The sequence below is a fragment of the Sus scrofa genome, chromosome 3 (assembly GCF_000003025.6).
Source record: "Sus scrofa isolate TJ Tabasco breed Duroc chromosome 3, Sscrofa11.1, whole genome shotgun sequence".
Classification (NCBI taxonomy): domain Eukaryota; kingdom Metazoa; phylum Chordata; class Mammalia; order Artiodactyla; family Suidae; genus Sus; species Sus scrofa.
The window spans coordinates 78,514,830-78,540,751 of NC_010445.4; the positions used below are offsets into that span (position 1 = coordinate 78,514,830).

General features: G+C 36.6%; 1 protein-coding gene across 4 annotated transcripts in view; it reads left to right on the top strand.

The window, feature by feature from the left end:
- Positions 1-25,922, top strand: part of WDPCP (WD repeat containing planar cell polarity effector) — a 291,160-nt gene that overhangs the window by 79,676 nt on the left and 185,562 nt on the right. For all 4 annotated transcript variants that reach the window (XM_021087467.1, XM_021087466.1, XM_021087464.1 and 1 more), the window contains exon 2: positions 8,187-8,271. In XM_021087467.1, the coding sequence (XP_020943126.1) occupies positions 8,211-8,271 (61 nt within the window). In that variant the 5' untranslated portion in view covers positions 8,187-8,210. The remainder of the gene's footprint in view (positions 1-8,186; positions 8,272-25,922) is intronic.

Here is a 25,922-nt window from a genome sequence, read left to right on the forward strand (position 1 = left end):
GCTGGACCAGCACAGTGGGTTAAGTTCTGGCATTTGCGGCTGTGGCTGGTATTGGATCCCTGGCCTGGGAACTTTCATATGTTGTCTATGCTGCCAAAACAAACAAACCGAAAAACCCCCCCAAAACCAAAAGGACATGATAGAAGGTGTTTTTAGCACACTGCTTTGTGCTTTTGCGTTTTGGTTCTGCCCTTTAGCTGCCTAGTGTTAATTGTTAAATCTAAAATTTTGTAAGTTGAAGTATATTACCTTATAGCATTTATTTACTCTTTGCAGTGGGTGCTCATTATCAGATAAATATATTCTGAATAATTACACTTAACGGTTAGGTTGAAAATGTATTCTAGACTTCTGAACTGATCTAGATCCTTATATGCTATGAGATAACATGATATAATATAGAAAAGCTCTAGATACATTTAAAATAGTTCAATAATATTTGAAGATAAATGTCACTGAGGGAGCTAGGATATATATTTGATAAGTGCTGTTTGAGTAAAATTTAAGGATAAAAATTTCATACAGGCAATTAGTTATGTAATACCCACTAATAATGTTCAGTGCTTTTCATCTTCAAAGCATTATACAGCATTAAATAATCCTCACAATACTTTTAGAAATGTAGGTCAGTATCATTATCCCTGTTTTTGTAGGTGGGGAAATTGAGGCAGAGAGGTTGAATGATTCGGGGTAAGTTTGTCATAGCAGGATTAGAATTAAGGCATTTTGGGCTCAGAGCCCATCACTTAGAGCAGTAGAACCACACCTTCTTTAGAAGGCTTAATCTTTTTGTCCTTGATAATAACTTTGCCTCTCATTAAACTATGTTGAGTTCATTTCTACATTAAAATTCAGAAACAACAAGTTTGAGCACTTTATAACCACTTGAAAAAAATACATTTTCGAAGTTCCCATCGTGGCTCAGTGGTTAGCGAATCTAACTAGGAACCATGAGGTTGCGGGTTCGATCCCTGGACTTGCTCAGTGGGTTAAGGACCCGGCGTTGCCATGAACTGTGGTGTAGGTCACAGACATGGCTCGGATCCCAAGTTGCTGTGGCTCTAGTGTAGGCTGGCTGCTACAGCTCCAATTCGACCCCAAGCCTGGGAACCTCCATATTCTTCGGGAGCAGCCCAAGAAATGGCAAAAAGACAAAACAAACAAACAAAAAAACCATTTCTCTTCCATGACTTTCCTGGCACTATATTGTCTTAATCTGTCTTTTCCATTGTCACCTTATTAGAGAATTACCAAAATATCTATCTTTGACTTTATTTTTCTTCTGGGATTTTATTCAGTGGCTCTAGTTTCCTTTTTATTTAGGGAATCCCAAAATATTTTTTATATAGTCTATGCCCCTTTTCTACATTCCTAGCTACCATTCTGCTGATATCAACCCTTATAACTTAAACTCCCACTGTGTCTAAAATTCAGTTTATTGACATTAGTAAAACTTGTTCCTGTTCTAGACTAACTTGTTTCTATGTATGTTTCAATCCAAGCACTTCCCTCGAAACTAGGATAAACCAGGTGGAAATAGGTCTGGATAAAGGGTTTCTGGGAACCAGTCATGGCCAGATCAGTGGTATTTGAGTCCTTTGTCAGGGTGAAGAAGCTGAATCCCATTCTAAGGAAGAGGAAGAGTCAGAGTTACAAATTGAGAGGCAAGACTAAAGTATAAGAGGAAACCAAGTAGCCAGGTCAGCTACTAAGAAAATTGAGGTTGTGGGTTGAGTAGTTGAGTCAGTGGTTGTGAACAGAATGCTCTGGTATACTTTTACCTGGCACATGATGATGGAGCCACGTACAAGGCAAGGGTCATGTCTGTGCAGTAACCAGATCCCCATCCCATGATGTTCACTCCAAATTCTTCCTTCTTCCTCACCTCCACAATTCATCAGTTCCCATATACTGTTGAGTCTTTCTTCAAAAGATCACTCCATTCTGATTCTTGATTTACATTCCAACCACCATCCCGATTTCAGTCCTTGTTGCTAATATTGGTGTTGTCTGTTACTTTATTACCTTTCTAACAGATCACTCTTATTAAAAATCCCTCCAGTGTTCCCATTCACAAAGTTAATCTTCCAATAACAATTCTGATCTGTTGATTACCCTTTTTAAAATACCTTATCAGATAAGAAACTTTTCTTTATTCCTCAGTAGCTATCTAACAAGATAAAAAGTCCTAATTCCTAATTTTGGCATTTAAAGACTTTCTTAGTATGATCCTGATTTTTCTCTTTGATTTGTGCACCAAACCATTTGCTTATTATTATTCTGTTTTTTTCCAATTTACCTTTCTTTTCTTTCTTTCTTCTTCTTCTTTTTTTTTTTCTTTTTTCTTTTTAGAGCTGCACTCATGGCATATGAAAGTTCCCAGGCTAGGGGCCAGCCCATGCCACAGTCAGAGCAGTGCAGGATCCAAGCTGTGTCTATGACCTATGTGTATATGCGACCACAGCTCATGGCAATGCCAGATCCTTTACCCACTGAGCAAGGCCAGGGATTGAACCCTCATCCTCATGTATACTAGTTGGGTTCTTTACTGCCGAGTCATGAAGGGAACTCTCCTTACCCTTTTTTCTTTATTGAAGTATAGTTGATTTAGAATGTTGTGTTAATTTCTTCAGTATAGCAATGTGATTCAGTTATACTTATAAATGCACTCTTTTTAAAAAATATTCTTTTCCATTATGGCTAGTCATAACACATTGGATATAGTTCTCTGTGTTATACAGTAGGATCTTGTTTATCCCCTCCATATATAATGGCTTACATCTACTAACCCCAACCTCAGACTCCATCCTTCCCCCAACCTCCTTCCCTTTGGCAATCACAAGTTTTTTCTCTATGCCTCTGAGTCTGTTTCTGTTTCTGTTTCAAAGATAGGTTCATTTGTGTCATATTTTATATTCCAGGTATAAGTGATACCATGTGGTATTTGCCTTTCTCTTTCTTTCTTTTTTTTGTCTTTTTGCCTTTTCTAGGGCCCCTCCCGCGGCATATGGAGGTTCCCAGGCTAGGGGTCTAATCAGAGCTGTAGCCATCGGCCTACACCAGAGCCACAGCAATGCGGAATCTGAGCCACATCTGCAACCTATACCACAGCTCACAGCAACACCAGATCCTTAACCCAATGAGCAAGGCCAGGGACCGAATCCGCAACCTCATGGTTCCTAGTCGGATTCATTAACCACTGTGCCACGATGGGAACTCCATGCCTTTCTCTTTCTGACTGACCTCACTTAGTATGATAATCTCTAATTGTATGCATTATTTCATTCTTCTTTTATGGCTGAGTAGTATTCCATTGTATTCATGTACCACATCCTCTTAATCTATTCAACTGTTAGTGGGCATTTAGATTATTTCCATGTCTTGGCTATTTTTTTTGGCTTTTTAGGCACACACCCTTGGAGTATGGAGGTTCCTAGGCTAGGGGTTGCATCAGAGCTATGGCTGCTGGCACAGCAACGCCAGATCCAAGCTGCGTCTGCCACCTATACCACAGCTCACAGTAATGCTGGATCCTTAACCCACTGAGCGAGGCCAGAGATTGAACCCACAACCTCATGGTTACTAGTTGGATTTGTTTCCACTACACCACAATGGGAACTCCCCATGTCTTGGCTACTGTGAATAGTGTAGTGCTATTAAGAACATAGGCGTGCATGTATGTTTTTGAATTATAGTTTTGTCCAGATATATGCCCAGGAGTGGGATTACTGGATCATATGGTAGTTCTATTTTTAGTTTTCTGAGGAGCCCCCATACTGTTTTCCATAGTGGCTGTACCAACTTACATTCCTACCAACAGTGTACGAGGGTTCCTTTTTCTCCATGCCCTTTCCAGCATTTGTTTTATAAATCCTTGTATCTGTGACTCATAGAAATATGTCAGACATCTAAGGTGCTCAAAGTATATGTGATAATTAATAATTAGATATCAGAGGACTCTCTGAGGTACAAATGACCCAGTGTTTCTAATACTCTAGCCTTTTATTAGTTTTTTGTTAGAATCCTCTGTGTTTTTACACAAAGTTTATCATTGTTTGGTTTAGTGTTGAATATTTAAAAAAATCTTTATTTCTGATAATGTGACATTGATTAAATATCTTCATGCAGATGCTTAGCAGATAATTAATATAATTCTATGTAGATGACATTAGACAAGAGATCGTTAGAGTTACTGCTGTGGCGCAGTAGGTTGATGATTTGGCTTGTCTCTGTTGTGGCGCCAGTTTGCCTGGAGCAGTGGGTTAAGGATTTGGCATTGCTACAGCCGCGGTGTAGGTTACAGCTCTGGCTTGGATTTGATCCCTGGCCCAGGAACTTCCATATGCTGTTGGTGTGGCTGTAAAAGGAAAAAAAAAAGTGTGGGGGAGTATACTGTATTTTATGTAACTTGGCGATTGCCTAATGATGAGTAGAATACCCAATACAACTAACTAGTGGTTCATCTTAAATTCATGCTGTTTAATTGTCTTTAACTTGTGTATTTTGAATTGGGTGAATATTTAATCCTCAGAAAGTCTATTGATAATAAATATCAAGTATATATTTTAAGGGTATGCCCAAAAAATATTTCCTTAGGCCCTTTGATGTATTTTGCTAATACACATGCATTTTAAATGTCTTGTTGGGGCCATGGTATCATTTATCTTTGTTAAACTACAGCAGTGTCTTTGCTACTTCTTTCTTTGCATCATGTTTTACATGCAGGTTTTATTTGCCCTCAGGTTTCCTTTCTTTCCTAAAGTAATCAAAATAACTGATGTCAGAAACCAGGGAAGACAAATATTTTGCACATTTATTTAGTGGAAAGTAATCTTTACCTCTAAAAGTTTTTTTTCTTTTCTTTTCTGTCTTTTTAGGGCCACACCTGTGGCATATGGAGGTTTCCAGAGTAGGGGTCGAATTGGAGCTGTAGCCACTGGCCTATGCAACAGCCACAGCAATGCACGATCTGAGTTGTGTCTCTGACCTATATCACAGCTCACGGCAATGCTGGATCCTTAACCTACTGAGCGAGGCCAGGGATTGAACCTGCATCCTCATGGATGCTAGTCAGATTCATTTCCGCTGAGCCACGATGGGAACTCCAAGGTTTTATTTTCCAAAAGAATGTTATCAAAAGTATAAAAAAGTCACAGTATCTTAGTGCAATGGTTTCTATTTTGTGTTACTTTCTTAAAATGTACCTATATGGTAATAGTTAATCTTAAGGCAAATAAATATTTATTTTAATGTAATCTGTTTTGGAGGGAAGGATTGAAACTTTTGGAGGATATAACTAGAATGATGAGAAGATCCTCTCAATCCTCTGTCCTTAAAATTTGGTCTATAATCTCTCCCCCTACAAAAGAACAGTCAAGATTTAAATCGAGCTCAGTTTAAATTGTGCTTCTTATTCTCTCATGGAGACAGGAAATTTGGATTCAGAATAGCCTTCTGCCACATCTGAGATTGTCATCAATTATAAAATTAATCAGAAAATTATAAAAGTTAAAAAGATATTTTAAAATAAATGAAAATTAAACTATGGGAAATTTTTTTGTTTAGGTTTTTCCTTCTGCTATTCTTTTCATTTGGATAATTCTTTTTAATTTAATTTATTTTTTGGTGAGGAATTTTTTTTATCATTTATTTATATATACATTTTTTTCTACTGCACAGCGTGGTGATCCAGTTACACATACACGATACTATTCAATATTAAGAAAATTTGCTGTATTTTTTAGTCATTCATTCATTGCAGTCATTTACCCCCAATATAACTACTTTTGGCCTAGTTCTAAGTCTGTGTATAGGGTTTTATTGCCGGAGAAATGAGAAGAGGGGGGCTTCATTTTTCCACTTTGTGGTTAGGCAGTCCCTGTTTCACTGCTTTTTAATCCCTGAACACACCCCCTCCAGAAATGCAGAATCCAGCATTCTTCTGAAATTCTTTACTTCTTTCCTTCAAAACAACTATTTATGCACTAATACAATATTTGAATATTACGAGCTCAGTCTTGACTGCTTCCTCCAGGCAGATTTTTCATACAAAGAAATTAAAGCATTCTTTCTAACTGGTGGCATTCTTGAGTAAGATGCAAATCTTTCTTAAAGGTCTGTGTCTCAAAAAACCTGCACAGTGTAAGAGATGATAAGACATTTTGCAGACTAAAACGGATATTGATTTGGTCCCCTCCAACTTTTTAAATTTTAAAAAGTTTATTCCATTAATTCTCTTTAATTTTATATGGTCTTATTAGCAGATTTTTGAAGTTCAGGGGGAAAAAAGCAGTGAATAACCCACAGTTGACTGTCTTTTGCCTGTGTGCTAATGCATGACCCCTGCAAAGCCTCTTCCTTAATTATAAATATTTTGGGGAGTCTGCATTTGTCACATGTGTCCATAAATAAGTCCAGTCTTTTACTAATGGACCTTGGTCATTTTCTTCTCCTTTGCCTCCCCTAGTACTTGCTAGGCCTGCTCCATCAAGTTATTATTGCTGCCACCATATCTATCTTTGCTGGGTGTGGATCCTGCTTTGTCTGGATACCACTACCCTGAGTACATTAATACAAAGTCCTACCAGACCTGCTTACTTTCTACTGGGCACCACCCTCTGTGGTTACGTCACCACCCTTAAACCAAATATCCCAGGGGCCATAAAAGTGTCATTTGTAAAGTAGAATGTCTCGCTCCCTTTTGTCCTGATGTTTTTAGTGGGAAACTAGAGTGGTGTTGTTTATATACCAAAGTACTTTTAGAAGTAGTCTGTACATTTTCTCAGTCATCCCACCCCCATTGAACCTAGACAAGAATCCTGGTTTCAAGTCTAGCTCAGAGTTTGTACACTACTTACTATTCTCAGAATTTCCCCTTATGTCCATTTGCAAAGGGTCAAGGGCTTTGCACTGACATTTGACGTTCTCCACAGACCTCATTTTGCTTTTTCTCCTCCAAACTCCATAAAATCTGAGTCTGATAGGATTTTCAATGGTAAAGATACACAGTGAACTTGTGTTTTCCAAGTTAAAAGCTTCTGTCTCTTATAAATAGCCAGTGTGCATTAAAAAGAAAACTGTGCTCCACTCCCCATTCTGTATGAGGTGAATGTTTTTTTAAATAAATTCTTTACTATTCATTGACTTAAACTGAAAAAGAGAATTTCAAGTACAGTCTTCTTTTGATATGTAAGTAAAAATGTGGCCTTTTTAGTTTCAGCTTTAAAATTTTATCTCTAGTTAATTTGCATGATGAAACCTTTTTACGGTTTTATGGACAGAACAGTTCTTTTATGATCCTTAAAGAAATTGTCAACAGTTTACAGTATGTATTTCTGGTACATAGGAAAGTCTATGTGTAGTATAATACTTATATTATTTCCAAGGAAACAGTTAAGTTATTTAAATTCCTTTCAAATATATGTAAAATAGTGATTTTTTTTGGATTCATCTTAGCCTTTTCCCAATCTGTCTAAATTGATGAAGTTCTAATGGATTAAAAAAAAAATCAACAGACCATCACTAGCACCTGCTATGAAAACTGGGAGGAAATAGAGGATGTACATTTTTGCTATGTTTTATTTAATGCAGGTAGGGTAGAATATCTGGATCTATCATGACATGCAGATTAACAAACTAATCTGAATGCTAATGCGGTTTCAAACAGTTTACTTCTAAGTAAATATATTTCCTATACTAGTAACTATATACCATTTACCTTGCAAATTCCACCTTAATTAGCCTGTTAGTATGTGAGAGATTATAAATATTTGCTTTGTATATTAAAAATACACCACACAATGTTTGTACTTTCAACTACTTAACAGACATTTCTTTTCCTTAAAAATATGTTTAAAAAAAAAGATTAAATACTAAATAATTTGAAATATGCTCAGTCTTAGAATCCAAACATGTATTATTGGAAACCCAAATATATGTTTTTTTTCTTACAGTATTTCTCAATGTAATGGCATACTAAGTATAGGAAAAGAAGTGTGTTTTTCCTTTTTCTGGAGTTTATTTGTCCATGGTTAGCCAGGGATATAGTAAAGTGTGTTTATTTCTAATGAACCATATCTCAAATATTAGTAGTGGCAGTGATTCTTTTTATTATTTCTAAGGGACCTTGGTTTTATTGGCAGTAGAAGATAATTAATTGGCACCTCTTTTTAATATTTTTAAAACAGGACAGAGATTCCTTCTGCAATCAGATGTCTTTCTGCCTGACTGAACTGCACCTGTGGTCTTTGAAGAATACCTTACACATTGGGGGTAAATAAGCTCTAGATTAATTTCAACATTTAAAAAATATGTTGCAATAATATAAATAAGTACTTGCAGAGATCAGCGCTTAGATTCTCCAACTGGATTTGCATTATTTTCTTTATACTTAATGAAAAATTTGCTAGTGGAAAGTAATTTCTTTTAGGTAACATTGGTTAATTTATTTTTTCAACTTGAGTTAGATTGTTTTGTTTTGAAAATTAATTTTATTGGCCTGCTATCTGTTTCCTCTTAAGATACATACATACTCCATTTTTTCTGGGATTGTTCATAATAGCTGATCTTATATTCATAAATGTTTGCTGGCTTGCTAATGGTAAATGCATTTCTCTTTGATAGTAAAGTAATGTTTGAAACATACAGCTAAGACGTACAATTATATTCATTTTTTTGCATTTCACATTTTAAAATTTTATTTATTTATTTTGTCTTTTGTCTTTTGAGGTCTGCACCTGTGGCATATGGAGGTTCCCAGGCTAGAGGTCTAATTGGAGCTACAGCTGCTGGCCTACATCACAGCTCACAGCAACGCCGGATCCTTAAACCACTGAGCGAGGCCAGGGATCGAACCCACAACCTCATGGCTCCTGGTTGGATTCGTTTCCACTGCGCCATGACGGGAACTCCAGCATTTCACATTTTTTTCGGAATAACGTATATATATCTTAGGAAATAGCTTTTTAAAAATCTTTTCCTTTTTGAGTATCTAAAGCAACTCTTGTATTTAGGAGGACAATTTTATTTATGTCTTTAGCATCATTATGAAGAAAATGGTTTACCTTGCAAAGCATTATTTCTTTATATCAAATATATAATTACAGATGGATGCCATTATAATTTCATTAAGTTTAGCTTGCTTAAAATGCATATGGATAGAATTTCCAGTTAAATAATGTGGACTTAATACACATTTGCTTCCTACCCAGATTCTTTTGAAATGAAAGTAAATACAATAAAGAAGGTGGAGTTCCCATTTTGGTTTAGTGGAAATGAGTCTGACTTGTATCCATGAGGATACAGGTTTGATCCCAGCCTTACGCAGTGGATTAAGGATCTGGCATTGCTGTGAGCTGTGGTGTAGGTCACAGATGTGGCTCAGATTCTGCATTGCTGTGGCTGTGGCGTAGGCCGGTAGCTGCAGCTCCAATTTGACCCCTAGCTCCAATTCCTTTGACCTCACTGGAATTTCCATATATTGCAGGTGTGGCCCTAAAAAGCAACAAACAAACAAACAAATAAATAAATAAAATAAAGAAGGTGTAAACTAACCTACAGGGAATAGGAGACAAAGAGAGGAGGCAATTGCAGTTGAACAGCTTTAGGAAGGGATGGAGGAATTACCAAAACTTAAAAATTTGTATATCAAATGTTTACAGATAATTCCAATGACAACAAGTTTGAGTCTCAAAACTCTTAGGGGTATAGAAATTTGAGGAGTGAGATACTGAAAAAGGATGGAACTATGGCATGAGGGGGATAAGAAGGTCTTAAAAATATACATAAGAAGTAGTGAGATACTTCTTGCTCTCTCTTTTTTTGGCTGCATTCATGGCATGTGGAAGTTCTGGGCCAGGGATTAAACCCACACCATAGCACTGACAACTCCCAGATCCTTAACCTACTGAGCCAACAAGGAACTCTGAGATACTTCTAATACTGGGAAAATATGTAATTTAGGGAGGCCGAAAATCAGCCCCAGTTAAAGAAGACAGGTGAGAGGTGCTGGACTAAAAACAAGAGACGAAGTGAAAACCTACATACTAATAGGTGAGGACCTCGTAATCCCTTCATAATCAGATTAATCTTCATCTCTGAATATTGTGGCTAGTTGTATACCTTCCAAGAAAAAAGGAGCTGAGGGAGTCCTCTCTGGAGCAACTCTATGGCTCCAGAGGGCCCAATCTACAGTAATATTTTAGGTGGTCCTCCAGTAAAACACTCTGGTTTCTCAGTGACCAGTGAAGCCCACCAATTGGCAAAACTTGTTCATATATATTGAACATCCAGTTAGCTTCTGAGCACCTCACTTTAAAATATGAACAGCTAGAAGCAAAATATAGACATTTCAGTAATCTTTCTGAAATTAAAATATGTAGCAAAAAAAAATTAAACTCAAAAGAAATTTTGTCAGAAAATAGAAAAAAAAAACAAAGAAAATTAACCTGTTTTACTGTTGGTGAAAGTATAAATTGGAAACAACTACTTTAGGAAACACTTTATCATCATCTAGTGTAGTTGAAGATTTATGTCACTTACTAACCAATTATTCCACTCCTAGATATATATCCTAGTGAAAGCCATGATAACTTATGTACCAGGACACATGTACAAAAATGTTCATAATAGTACTGTTCGTAATGCAGGAAACTAGAAACAGCCCAAATGTTAATCAGCAGGAGAGTGGATAAATACATTTATGCAATGGAGAAAGTGAATGAATTATAGCTGTATGCAACAATATAGGTGCATGTCAGGAATATATAATATAATATAGGGCAAACAATTTAAAAAGTAAGTTGCCAAAGAGCACATGCAGTGTGATTACATTTAGAGGAAATTCAAAAACAACAGTCAAAATTAAATCATGTATTGTTTCAGGAGACAAATATTTATGGTAGTACTATAAAGAAAATTATAGGAGGAGTTCCTGTCATGGCGCAGTGGTTAACGAATCCTACTAGGAACCATGAGGTTGTGGATTTGATCCCTGGCCTTGCTCAGTAGGTTAAGGATCCAGTGTTGCCGTGAGCTGTGGTGTAGGTTGCAGATGCAGCTCAGATCCCGCGTTGCTGTGGCTCTGGTGTAGGCTGGTAGCTACAGCTCCAATTTGACCCCTAGCCTGGGAACCTGCATATGCTGCAGGTGTGGCCCTAAAGAGCTTAAAAGAAAAAAAAAAGAAAAAGAAAATTATAAACACAAAATTTTAGTACCTTTGAGAAGAAAGGGAGTTGAAGGGAAATAGTAAAGGGTGCACAGGAAGTTTAAAAGACAATGTTCTTGGGGGAAGGTTCAAGATGGCAGCACAGAAGATCCTGAACTCATCTCCTCCCATGGACACAACAGATTTAACTATAGATGGAATAATTCCCTCAGAAAGGGACCTGGAAAATGGATGAATAGTACCTCCACAGTGAAAGTAAAAAGACAGCATTGAAATGGTTAGGAAGACAAAAAGACAGTCTTGCCAAGATAAAAAACCACATCTTAGCCATGGCGATGCACAACTGGGAGGAATACAAAGGGGTTCTTTTCTTTGAGTTGCAAGGAATTAAGACTCCACATCTGGAATCCCAGCCCCTAGATCCTATGCATGAGAGATAAGTCCTGAAAATACCTGACTTTGAAAACCAAAGTCAGGAATATGTCCAGGAAAACTGTAGAACTGCAGAGAATAAAAAAAAAACCAAAAACCTCACTCTTTAATAAAGAGTATGTATACAAACTCAATTGACCAGAAAACCAGTACAAAAACACCAGATTTCTTTAGAAGCACATGGACCGCCTCCTAATCTTGAAGCATCTGCTAGAGAAGTAGGAACCAACTGGGACACTCCCTGGAAAATGAGACACTAGCAGGAGCCATTTTCACAATTTTAACCTGCCTTCTTAATTCTGTTGCAGACAGGTGCCATTTTGAAATTCTCCCTCTAAGCTATTAGCACCCCTGGGTGCACCCCAGAGAATCTCACCTACTCATGTACTTCAGCCAGGTCTCATAGCTGGCCAAGTGATAGCTGCTAGCTGCTCTGGAGGCAGCCCTGCCCACCACCATGCCACCCCAGCAGCAGCTGACAGAACGGGAGGGTGTATACAGCCCATATAAGGGACACCCCTTGAGTATCTGGCTCTGGTGGCCAGGCAGGATTATACTTCTAAGCTTTGTAGGACATTTCTTAAACAAGTCCACTACTTTAAGACTGGAGAGATAACTAATTTACTTGATAAACATAGAAACTTAGGCAAAATGAGATAGAGTAATATGTTCCAATCAGGAATGTAAGACAAAATCTCAGAATAAGAACTAAAGAAAATGGAAATAAGCAATCTACAGTATAAAGAGTGTATAGTAGTGATCATTAAGATGCTCACTGACCTCTGGAGAAGCATGGATGAACACAATGAGAACTTCAACAAAGATATAAGAAATGTAAGAAAGTACTACACAGAGGTTGTAACTGAACTGAAGAATATACTAGAGGGGTTCAACAGCAGACTGAATGAGGTAGAAGATTGAATCAGCAGGCTAGAAGACAAAACAATGGAACTCAGAAGGCAACAAAATGAAAAAAAGAATTTTAAAAGTAAAGCTGACCTAAGGGACCTTCAGTATAACATCAAGCAGAATAACATTTGTATTATAGAGGTTCCTAAAGGAGAAGGAAAAGAGAAAGGGCCAGAAAAATTATTTGAAGAGAGTGGCTAAAAATGTTTTCTAATTTGGGAGGAAACAGACATCTGGATCCAGAAAGCCCAGAGAATGCCAAATAAAATGAACTCGAAGAGATGCATATCAAGACACATTACAATTAAAATCGGGAGATGTTAATGGTAAAGAGAGAATTTCAAAAGCAGCAAGAGAAAAACAACTAGTTGGGGGGGAAAACTGTAACTGCAATGTATACATCTAAGGATAACCTGACCCCCTTGCTGTACAGTGGGAAAATAAAAAAAATAAAAAAGAAAAAAAAAAAAAAAAAGAAAAACAACTAGTTATATACAAGTGAAACCCTGTAAAGGTTATTGGTGGAAATTTTCAACAGAACCTTGGCAGGCCAGAAGGGAGTGACATGTCATATTCAAAGTGCTAAAAGGAAAAAGCTTGTAATCAAGAATTCTCTACCTAACAAGATTATCACTTATAATTGAAGGAGAGATGAAGAGTTTCTCAGATAAGTAAAAACTAAAGGAATTCATCACCATCAGACTGACCCTACAAGAAATGTTAAAGGGACTCTAGTGTTCAAAGAAAAGAAATGGTACTAATTAATGCTAAGAAAATAAGAGTGAAAATATCACTGGAAAAGGTAACTATACAATAAAGGTAGTGGATCAATTGCTTATAAAACAAATGTGAAGGTTAAAACACAAAAGTAGTAAAACTAATTAAAATTACAACAAGTAGTTAAGGGATGTATAAAATAAAAAGATGTAAAATATATCAATGGATATATAAAATGTTGGGGGGAGTAAAAAGATAAAACTTTGGAATGCATTCAAATTTAACACTACTATTTAAATAGGATGTTATATGTGAACATCACAGTAAACACAGGGAAAAATCTTATAGTAAATACACTAATGAAAATAGAAAGAAATAAAGCATAGCCCTAGAGAAAAATCATCAAAGCACAAGGGAAGAGAGAAAGAAGAAAAAAGGAACAGAAAAGAACTTCAAATACAGCCAGAAAACATTTAAAAAAATGGAGGAAGTATGTACTTATCAGTAATTACTTTGAATACAAATAGACTAAATTCTGCAATCAAAAGAGGCCAAATGTCAAAATGGCTATAGTTACCCAAGGCAATCTACAAATTCAGTGCAACCCCTGTTAAATTACCAATGCCATTTTCCACAGAACTAGAACAAAAATTTTGAAATTTGTGTGGAAACACAAGACCCCAAATAGCCAAAACAATCTTGAGAAAGAAAAACAGAGCTGGAGGAATCAGGCTTCATAACTTTATACTATACTTCAAAGCTACAGTAAACAAAACAGTATAGTGCTGGTACAAAAATGGTTATATAGGTCAGTGAAATAGGATAGAAAGCCAAAAAATAAACCCACCCACTTATGGTCAATTAATGTACAACAACAGAGGCAAGAATATACAGTGGAGAAAAGAGATCCTCTTCAATGGGTGGTGCTGGGAAAACTGGACAGTTGCATGTAAAAGAATGAAATTGGAAGTTCCCATAGTGGCACAGAGGAAACGAATCTGGGCTAGTATTATATAGATGAGGGTTCGATCCCTGGCCTCACTCAGTGGGTTAAGGTTCTGGCATTGCTGTGAGCTATGGTGCAGGTCACAGATGTAGCTCGGATCTGGCATTGCTGTGGCTGCGGTGTAGGCTGGCAACTGCAGCTTTGATTTGGTCCCTAGCCTGGGAATTTCCACATGCTGCAGCCCTAAAAAGCAAAAAAAAAAAAAAAAAAAAAAAAAAAAAAGAATGAAATTAGAGAAGTTCCCATTGTGGCTCAGCAGGTTAAGAACCTGACTTTGTCTCTCTGAGGTTGAGGGTTCAATCCCTGACCTCACTCAGTGGGTTAAGAATCTGGTGTTGCCATAAGCTTCAGCTTAGGTCACAGATGTGGCTTGGATCTGGTGTAGCCATGGCTGTGTCGTAGACTTCAGCTGCAGCTCTGATTCAGCCCCTAGCCTGGGAACTCCCATATGCTGCAGGTATAGCTGTAAAAAGAAAAAACAAAAAGCAAACAAAAGAATGAAATTAGAACATTCTTTCATACCATGCATAAAAATAAACTCAAAATGGATTAAAGACCTAAATGAAAGGTCACATGCTATAAAACTCTTGAGGAAAATATAGGTAGAACCCTCTTTTTGACATAAATCACAGCAGTAATCTTTTGGATCCATCTCCTAGAGTAATGAAAATAAAACAAGTGGGACCTAATTAAACTCAAAAGCTTTGCATAGCAAAGGAGAGCATAGAAACAAAAACAAAAATGAAAAAACAACCCCACAGAATGGGAGAAAATATTTGCAAATGAAGGGACTGACAAGGGATTAACTTCCAGAATGTACAAACATCTCATGGAGCTTTATATAAAAAAAAAAAACCTAATAAAAAATGGACAGAAGACCTAAATAGACATTTCACCAAAGACAGAAAGATGGCCAAAAAGCACATGAAAAAATGCTCAATGTCACTAATTATTAGAGAAATGTAAGTTAAAACTGCATTGAGGTACCACCTTACACCAGCCATAATGGCCATCATTAAAAAGACTACAAACAATAAATGCTGAAGAGGTGCGGTGAAAAGGGAACCCTCCTAACACTGTTCATGGGAATGTAAATTGGTGCAGCCACAATGGAAAACAGTATGGAAGTTCCTCAAAAAACTGAAACCAGAGTTACCATATAATCCAGCAGTCCCACTCCTGGGCATCTATCCAGAGAAAACCATGATTCAAAAAGATACATGCACCCCTCCAGTGTTAATTGCAGCACTGTTTACAAAGGCAAGACATGGCAGCAACCTGAATGTCTATGAAAAGAGGAATGGATAAAGAATTGGTGTACACACACACACACACACACACACACACACACACACAATGGAATATTATTCAGTCATAAAAAGGCATGAAATAGTATCATTTGCAGCAATAGGTATGGACTCAGAGATTGTCTTACTAAGTGAAGTAAGTCAAACACAAATATCATATGCAGTCATTTATATGTGGAATCCAAATAAAAGGATACAGATGAACTTATTTGCAGAACAGAAACAGACTCACAGACTTTGGGTAAAGGTGGGGGGGTGGAATGGGCTAGGAGTTTGGAATAGGCATACCACACTATGGTATATGGAATAGAGGGCCAATGGGGACCTGCTTTATAGCATAGGGAACTCTACCCAGGGAACTCTGTACTAATCTATATGGGGAAAGAATCTGAAAAGAATGGATGTGTGTCTACGTATATCTGAATCACTTTGTTGCACAGCAGAGATTATCACAATATTGTAAATCAACTATACTTCAATAAAACAAAAAAATTTTGAAACCAAATCGGGCACTTTTGGGGGAGGGATAAATTGGGAAGTTGGGAGTGGCATACATATACTACTGTGTACAAAATCAGTAGGTGAAAAGGACCAACTGTATAGCATGGAGAATCTGCCCAATATTCTGTGATGGCCTATATGAGAAAAGAATCTGAAAAAGATACATGTTTATGTATAACTGATTCACTTTTAGTACACCTGAAGCTGACACAACATTATGCCGTACTCCAATAAAATTTAATTAATTAATCCTATAAACTGTGAGGGGGTGGCTGAATAGATTTAAAATAGGATTCATCTATATGCTACCTACAATAGAATTACTTCTCTTATAATTTTTTTTTTTTTTGTCTTTTTGCTATTTCTTGGGCTGCTCCCTCGGCATATGGAGGTTCCCAGGCTAGGGGTCAAATCAGAGCTATAGCCACCGGCCTACGCCAGAGCCACAGCAACGCGGGATCCGAGCCACGTCTGCAACCTACACCACAGCTCACGGCAACGCCGGATCATTAACCCACTGTCTTATATTTTTTGAAAGGATACACACAGACTGAAAGTAAAAGAATGGAAAAGACATTTCATGCAAATGAATATGAAAAGAAAGCTGGAGTAGCTGTACTTATATAAGATAAAATAGACTTTAAAACAAAGATGTTAATAAAAGACAAAGAAGAGCATTACATCATGATAAAGGGGTCAGTCCAGCAAGAAAATATTAGCATTTATAAATATATTTGCATCCAGTAGAGGAATACATATATATATGTATCATAACTGACTTAAAAAGAAATTGAAAACAATACAGTAATAGTAGGGAACTTTAATACTCCACTTATATCAATAAACAGATCATCTAGACCAAAAATCAATACAGACACATTGGACTTAATGACACTTTAGCCCAGATTGACTTAATAGATAAATATAGAATATTCTAGGAGTTCCCATTGTGGCACAGCAGAAATGAATCTGACTAGGACCCGTGAGGTTGTGGGTTTGATCCCTGGCCTTGCTCAGTGGGTTAAGGATCTGGTGTTGCCATGACCTGTGATGTAAGTCACACATGGGCTTGGATGCAGCATTGGTGTGGCTGTGGCATCAGCTGGCAGCTATAGCTCCGATTAAACCCCTAGTGTGGGAACCTCTATATGCCATGGGGAACAGTGGTCCTAAAAGCAAAAAAAAAATTCTAATCACAAGTAGCAGATTACACAGTCTTCTCAGTGCACATAGAACATTCTCCAGGATAGGTCACATGTTAAGTTACAAAACAAGTCTCAGTAATTTCAAGAAGATTGAAATCATATCAAACATCTTCTCTGATGACCGCAATGGTATGAAACTAAATATCAATCACAAGGAAAAGAACAGTAAAAAACGCACAAATGTGTATATTAAGTAGCATGCTAACAACTAGTGCGTTGTCAAAGAAATCAAAGGCGAAATCAGGCAGTACTTAGAGACAAATGAAAACAGAAATATGTCATACCCAAATCTGTGTTATACAGCACAAGAAGTTCTATGAGGGAAGACCATAGCAATACAGGCCTACTTCAAGAAACAAAAAAATCTCAAACAATCTAACTTTACACTGAAAGAAACTAGAAACAGAAGAACAAATGCAGCCCCAAATTAGTAGAAGGAAGGAAATAGTACAGACCAGGGCAGGAATAAATGAAACATAAAATTAAAAAAAAAAAAAAACCCAAAAACAAAAATGGAAGAAAAGACCAATGAATCTAAGAGCTGGTTCTTTGAAATGATAAACAAAGTCAGCAAACCTTTAGCTAGACTGACTAAGGAGAAAAGAAAGGGGACTCAAAATCAGAAAGAGAAGTTACAGCTTATATCACAGAAAGGCAAACGTTCATAGGAGACTACTATGTGAAATTATATGCCAATGAATTGGACAACATAGAAGAAATGGTTAAATTCCTAGAGAAACATACAATCTTTCAAGACTGAATCATGAAGAAATAGAAACTCTGGATAGACTCATTACTAGTAAGAACATTGAAACAGTAAACAAAAGCCTTTCAACAAACAGAAATTACAGACCAGACAGTGTCTTCTTTAATTTTGTAAAACAGTCACAGATTTAATACCTGTTCTTCTCAAACTATTCCAGAAAACTTAAGAGGAGGGAAACTTTTGTTTTAGGTTACAAAAACCAGACAAGGAAATTGCACAGAAAAGAAAATTACATGCCAATATTCTTGATGAACATAAGTGTAAAAATTCTCAACAAAGCGTTAGTTAACCAAATCCAACAATATATTAAAAGGACTATGTACCATGATTAAGTGGGATTTATTTTAGGGACATAAGGATGTTTTATTATCCACAAATCAGTCAATGTGATACATCACATTAAAAATGAAGGATAGAATCATATGGTTATCTCAATAGATGGATAAAAAAACATTTGACAAAATTCAGCATCCATGTGAAAACTTAACAAACTGGCTATAGGCAGACTATACATTAACATAATAAAGACTATATATGACAAACCCAAACTAACATCATACTCAATGGTAAAAAGCCAAAAGCTTTTCCTCTAAGATTAGGAACAAAACAAGGATGTGCACTCTGACCACTTTTAGTCAACATAGTAGTGGAAATCCTAACCATGGCAGTTAGATAAGGAAAAAAAATAGAAGACATCCAAATCAGAAAAGAAGTTGTAAAACTGTCACTGTTGGCAGATAACATGATACTGTACATAGATAAATCCAAAAACTTTGTCAAAAAAGTGGTGTAACTAATAAATGAATTCAGTAAAGTTGCTGAACACAAAACCAATGCGCAGAAATCTGTGGCATATTTTACGTGCTAATAACAAACTATTGGAAAGAGAAATAAAGAAAATGATCCCATTTACAATTGCGTTAAAAAGAATAAATGCTTAGGAGTAAACTTAAGCATTTGAAAGACCTGTACACTGAACACCCAACACTACAAGACACTGATGTAAGAAATTGAAAAAGATATAAATAAATGAAAATAATATTCCATGTTCATGGATCGGAGGGATTAACATTGTTAAAATGTCCATACTACCCAAAGTTATCTACAGGCATACTTTGGAGACACTGTGGGTTTGATTCTAGACCACTGTAAAAAAAAAAAAAAAAAAAGCAGATATTTCATAAAGCAAGTCTCACAAATGTTTTGGTTTTCCAGTGCATATAAAAATCATGCTTATATTATAGTGTCATCTATTAAGTGTGCTGTAGCATTATGTCTTAAAACAATGTACATATCTTAATTAAAAATACTATTTTGCTAAAAATGCTGTACATCATATGAGCCTTCAGCAAGTCATAATCTTTTTGCTGAAGGAGGGTCTTGCCTCAGTGTTAATGGGTGGTGGTTGCTGAAGGTTGGAGTGCCTGTGGCAGTCTCTTAAAATAAGATGACAATGAAATTTGCCACATTGATGAATTCTTTCTTTCACAGATGATTTCTCTGTCAGACAGTGCTGTTTGATAGCATTTTACCCACATTAGAATTTCTTTCAGAATAGGAGTCAGTCATCTCAAAGCCTGCTGCTGCTTTATCAGCTAAGGTTACATAATATTCTAAATTTCTTGTTTTCATTTCAGTAATCTTTGTACCATTTTCACCAGGAGATTTTATACGAAGAAACCACTTTCTGTGATCATTTATAAGAAGCAACTTCTCAAGAAAACTTTTTTCTCATGAGATTGCTGCAGTTCAGTCACGTCTTCAGGCTCCACTTCTAACTCTAGTTCTCTTGCTGTGTCCACCACATCTGCAGTGGATTTCCTGCAGTTACTTTCTCCAGTGAAGTCTTAAACCTCTCAAAGTTATCTCTGAGGGTTGGAAGTAACCTACTTTAAGCTCCTGTTAATGTAAATATTTTTGTTTTCCCATATGAATCACAAATGTTCTTCTTTTTTTTTTTTTTTCTCCCCTAGGGCTGCACCTACGGCATATGGAAGTTCCCAGGCTGAGGGTTGAATCCGAGCTATAGCTGCCAGTCTATGCCACAGCTGCAGCTATAGCAACGTGGAATCCAAGCTGTTTCTGCAGTCTATAGCACAGTTCAAGGCAATGCCAGATCCTTGACCCACTGAGCAGGGCCAGGGATCAAACCTACATCCTCATGGATACTAGTTGGGTTTGTTTCCATTGAGCCACAGTGGGAACTCCAACAAATGTTCTTAATGGCATCTCTAATGGTGAATTCTTTCCAGAAGATTTTTGACTGACTTTGCCCAGATCCATCAGAGGAATCACTGTCTATGGCCGCTATATCCTTATGAAGTGTATTTCCTAAATCATAAGACCTGAAAGTCAAAGTGACTCCATGGATATGCCTTCCTCACTACACTTAATTATTTCCAGCTTTTGATTTTAAGTGAGGGACATGATACCCTTCCTTTTACTTGATATCTTAGAGGCTACTATACAGTTATTAATTGGCCTAAATTCAGTGTGCTATTTTTCAGGGAATATGGAGGCATAAGAAGAGGGAGAGAGATGGGGAACAGTCCATCAGTGGAAGAGTCAAAATACACACAGCATTTATTGGTTAAGTTTGTCTTCTTATATAAGTGGTTCATGGTGCCCCCAAACATGAAAGATCAGTTATTATAGAGCACAACAACAAATACAATGAAAATATTTGAAATATTGCAAGAATTACCAGAATGTGACAGAGACATGAAGTAAGCAAACGCTGTTGGAAAACCATGTCTCTTGACATGCTTGAACCAGGGCTGCCACAAACCTTCAACTTGAAAAAAAAAAAAAAAAAAAAAGCAGTATCTGCAAAGCACAATAAAACAAAGTGCAATACAAAAGTTATTCCTGTATAGATTCAGTGTGATCCTTATTGAAATTCCAAGGGCATATTTCACAGAATTAGAAGAAATAATTCTAAATTTTGTATGGAACCACAAAAGATTCAGAGTAGTGAAAACAATCTTAAGAAAGAATAACAAAGCTGGAGGTATTATATGCTTTGATTTCAAACTATACTACAAAGCTGTGGTGATCAAAACAGTATGGTACTGGCACAAAAAAAGGCACACAAATCAATGGAACATAATTGAGAGCCCAGAAATAAACTCGCATATAAATGGACATTTAATTTATGACAAAAGAGCAAAGAATATACAGTGGAGAAAGGATAATCTCTTCAATGAATTGTGTTGGGAAAACTGAACAGCAATATGCAACAGCATGAAACTAGACCACCATCTTATACTATACACAAAAATTAACTGAAAATGTATTAAAGACTTGAATACAAGACTTGATATCTTAAAATCCTAGAAGAAAACATAGGTGGTAAGCTCCTTGACATCAATCTTGGAGATGAGTTTTTGACATGAAATGCAAAATTAACAAGAGCAAAAATAAACAAGTGGGACTATATCAAAGTATAAAGCTTCTGCATACAAAGGAATCCATTGACAAAATAGAAAGGCAACCTACCTAATGGAGAAAATATTTGCCAATCATTTATCTGTTAAGTCCAGACTATATAAAGAACTCATACCACCTAGTAACAACATCAACAACAACACAAAACTGATTAAAAAGCGGGCAGAGGATCTGAGTAGAGATTTTTTCCTAAGAAGATATACAGATGGCCAACAGGCACATGAAAAAATGTTCAGTATCACTAATTATTAGGGAAATGTCAACCAAAACCACAATGAGATATCACCTGTGAGATATCATCTGTTAGAATGGCTGTTATCAAAAAGATAAGAAATAACAAATATTGGGGAGTTGTAGAGAAAAGGGTATCCTTGTACACTGTTGGAGCTATAATTTTGTATAGCAACTATGGAAAACAATATAGAAATTCCTCAAAATATTAATAATCGAGCTACCATGTGACCCAGCTATTCCACTTCTGGGTATTTATCTGAAGAGCCAGAAAGCAGTAATTTGAAAAGATACATGTACCCCCCATGTTCATTGCAGCACTGTTTACAATAGCCAAGGCGTGGAAACAACCTGAATGTTCACTGATGGAGGAATGCATATAGATGTGGTATATTTATACAGTGGAATACTACTCATCCCAGTAAGAATGAAAGCTTGCCATTTGTAGCAACATGGATGGAGTATTTTGTTCAGCGAAATCAATCAGATGTGAAAAGACAAGATGCTATGATTTTTACTCATATGTGGAATCTAAAAAACATGACAAAGGAATAAACAAAATAAAACCGTAACAAACTCATAGATACTGAAGTCAGATTAGTGGTTACCAGAGAGGAAGGGGTTTAGGGGTTGGGTGAAACGACTGAAAGGGGCAACTGTATGGTAATGGATGGTAACTAGACTTGTGGTGGTGATCACTTTGTAGTGTGCAGTATGTTGAAATTTAATGCCGTACACCTGAAACATATATTAAAAGTTAATGTTCTTTTTCTTAGATTCTCTTTATGTTTTTAATCATATATATGTGTTTTATTTTTGAACATTACATCTAATCATTTGTATTTATCCAATAATTAAAATAATTTAAAAACAAAAATGTGAAACAGCATTTTCAGCATAGCACTTTTATTTAGTAATAAATATGCATTCAGAAAAGACTAAGGAAAGACAACAAAAGTTATTGATAGTTGTCTCTGAAGAGTGGAAATATAGGAAACTTAAATTTTTTATGTTTTATTTTCTAAATTTTATATAAAAAGCACATTTTTTTTATAATCAAGAAACCAAAATCGTACTGAAATGTGCATAAATATAATAGAAGGAAATAAATGTTGTGACAAAAGACTGTAGTGTATAATGGACCCAGGGAGCAATGAGATCTACAGCCCCAACTGAATCTTTAGCAGGGCCTCTCTGTTCTCTCTGCTGGGACCATTCTTCTCTTTGAACTCATGTGCAGTCCTGCTACTTCTTCAGGTCTCAACTTTAATAAGTCATCTAGAGAAGCCTTCCCTGCCACTTAGACTAAGTTAGTAGTCCTCTTACCTGCTTATGTTTGGCATTTAAAGTTTTCTCTTTTTTTTTTTTTTTTTTTTTGGGTCTTTTTAGGGCCTCACTCGCGACATATGGAAGTTCCTAGGCTAGGTGTCGAATTGGAGCTGTAGCTGCTGGCCTAGGCCACAGCCACAGCAAGACCAAATACGAGCCACGTCTGTGACCAACACCACAGCTCATGGAAGCGCCGGATCCTTAACCCACTGAGTGAGGCCAGGGATCGAACCTGCATCCTCATGGATACTAGTCAGGTTTGTTACCATTGAGCCACAGTGGGACCTCTTAAAGTATTTTTTAAATTGAGGTATAATTGACTTATGTGTTATATTAGTTTCAGGTTACACAATAATGATTTGATAAGTAGGTTAACAACCTCCACCATACATGGTCACAGATTTTTTTTTTCTTGTGATAAAAACTCTTAATATTTACTCTTAGTAACTTTCCAATATGCCATTATTATTAACTATGGTCACCACGCTGTACATTACATCCCCAGGACTTCTTTATAACTGGAGATTTGTATTTTTTGACTCCCTTTAGCCATTTTAGCTACCCTCCCCATCACCCTCCTGACTCTGGCAGCCAGTCTGATCCCTATATCTGTGAGCTTGTTTTTTGTTTTGTAGATTCTGTTAATAAGTGAGTCATATGGCATTTATCTTTTATTTCACATAGCATAAAACCATAACACCCTCAGAGTTCATCCAAGTTGTCACAAATGTTATGATTTCATTCTTCTGATGGCTGAGTAATATTCCATTAGGTATATATATATACACCACCTCTTCTTTATTCATTTATCCATCATTGGACACTTAGATTGTTTCTTTATCTTGGCTATTGTAAATAATGCTGCAGTAAACATGATATAATGGTACCTATGTCTTTTTGAATTAGTGTTCTTTGGATAAATACCTAGAAGTGGAATTCCTGAGTCATATGATAGTTCTATTTTAAATTTTTTGAAAAAAACCTTCATTCTGTTTTTCATTGTGAATGCACTGATTTATGTTCCCACCAGCAATGCTCAAGGGTTCCCTATTCTCTATATCCTCACCAACACTTATTTCTTGTCATTTTCACAAAAGCTATTCTAATTTGAAATAATCACAGACTTTTACAGAAAACTTGCATGTACAGAGAATTTTTTTAACCATTTGAAAGTACTTTGCAGACCTGATGCCTTATCCCCCAAATACTTTTAGTGTGTTTCCTATAGGAAAGGTATTGTCCACATCATCTGTAGAACCATCAAAATCAAGAAATTAACAATAATGATAGTGCTACCATCTGAGACTCAGTTTCCCCAGTTGTTCCCGCAATGTCCTTTTTTTTAATTACGAAAAGATCTTCAGAATTATTTGTTGCATTTAGTTATCATGCCTCTCTATACTCTTTATTTATTTATTTATTTTTGTCTTTTTAGGGCCACACCCGGGGCATAAGTAGGTTCCCAGGCTAGGGGTCGAATAGGAGCCGTAGCCACAGCCACAGCAACGCCAGATCTGAGCTGTATTTGCAACCTATATGTACTACAGCTCATGGCAATGCTGCATCCTTAACCCACTGAGTGGGGCCAGGGATCAACCCACATCCTCATGATACTAGTCAGGTTTGTTAACCACTGAGCCACGATGGGAACACCATCTGTTCTGGAACAAATCTTTCATCCTTTTAGTTTTTTTAAGTTTATTTTTTAACTTTTGCGACTTTAACTCTTTTGGAGATTTTATGCAACTTTTTTGTAGGATGTCCCTAAATTTGGATATGTTTGAGGTTTCCTCATAAGTAGGTTCAGATTATGCATATTTGATGGAAGTATCCCAGAAGTGATGCTATGTTCTCAATGCAACCTAACAGTGCACAGTTTCAATTTGTGTCTTTACTGCTATGTTCATGATCACTTTATTAAGGTGTTGTTTGCTAGGCTTTTCTACTGCAGTTACTTTTACTTTTGGAATTAATTAGTATTTTGTACTAATTTTATACCTCAAAAATGTTAATTTTTTTTCCTTATTAAACTATATTTTTATTTTATCCTATGACTTCAGGTACTGTTTTATGCAATGGTTTTAATTAATTCAGTTATTTATTTTGATGTTTAAATAGTCCTTGATGTGGCCAAGGGGACATCTTGCAAGCTGGCTTCTCTGTCTTTGTGACATATCCCTGTCAATATTTGAGTATTTCCACTCTTTCTGGAACATCACATTTTCAGCCTTTTTATTATACTTTCCTTTCCTCAGCACTAGAATCAGCCAGTTCTCTAAGGAGCTTGGTTCCTTTTAGAGGAGAATGGTAGAAGCCAGGATGTGCTTTAGGTGTACTCATTGCAATTGGAGTATCATTGCTCCCAGGCACTCTTAGTGAGTAAGGCTTAATGAATGTGTGTGTGTGTGTGTGTGTAGGTATGTGGTATGTATGTATGTATACACACACATTTGCATCCATATTCACTTCCATGTCTATCTCCATATATTGAAAACCATGAGTTCACACTTTAGATGCTAATCTGCCACCACAGGGATCGTTCTAATTTTCTCTTTATGTTTGTACTTCTCACACAGTGGGAAAGCTGGGCTCCTATATCTTTATTTTATTTTATTTTATTTTATTTTTGGTCTTTTTGCCATTTCTTGGGCCGCTCTTGTGGCATATGGAGGTTCCCAGGCTAGGGAACCTCCACATTTCTTGGGCCTCATCGGAGCTGTAGCCACCGGCCTACGCCAGAGCCACAGCAACTCGGGATCCGAGCCGCATCTGCGACCTACACCACAGCTCACGGCAACGCCAGATCGTTAACCCACTGAGCAAGGGCAGGGACCGAACCCGCAACCTCATGGTTCCTAGTCGGATTCGTTAACCACTGTGTCACAATGGGAACTCCTATATCTTTATT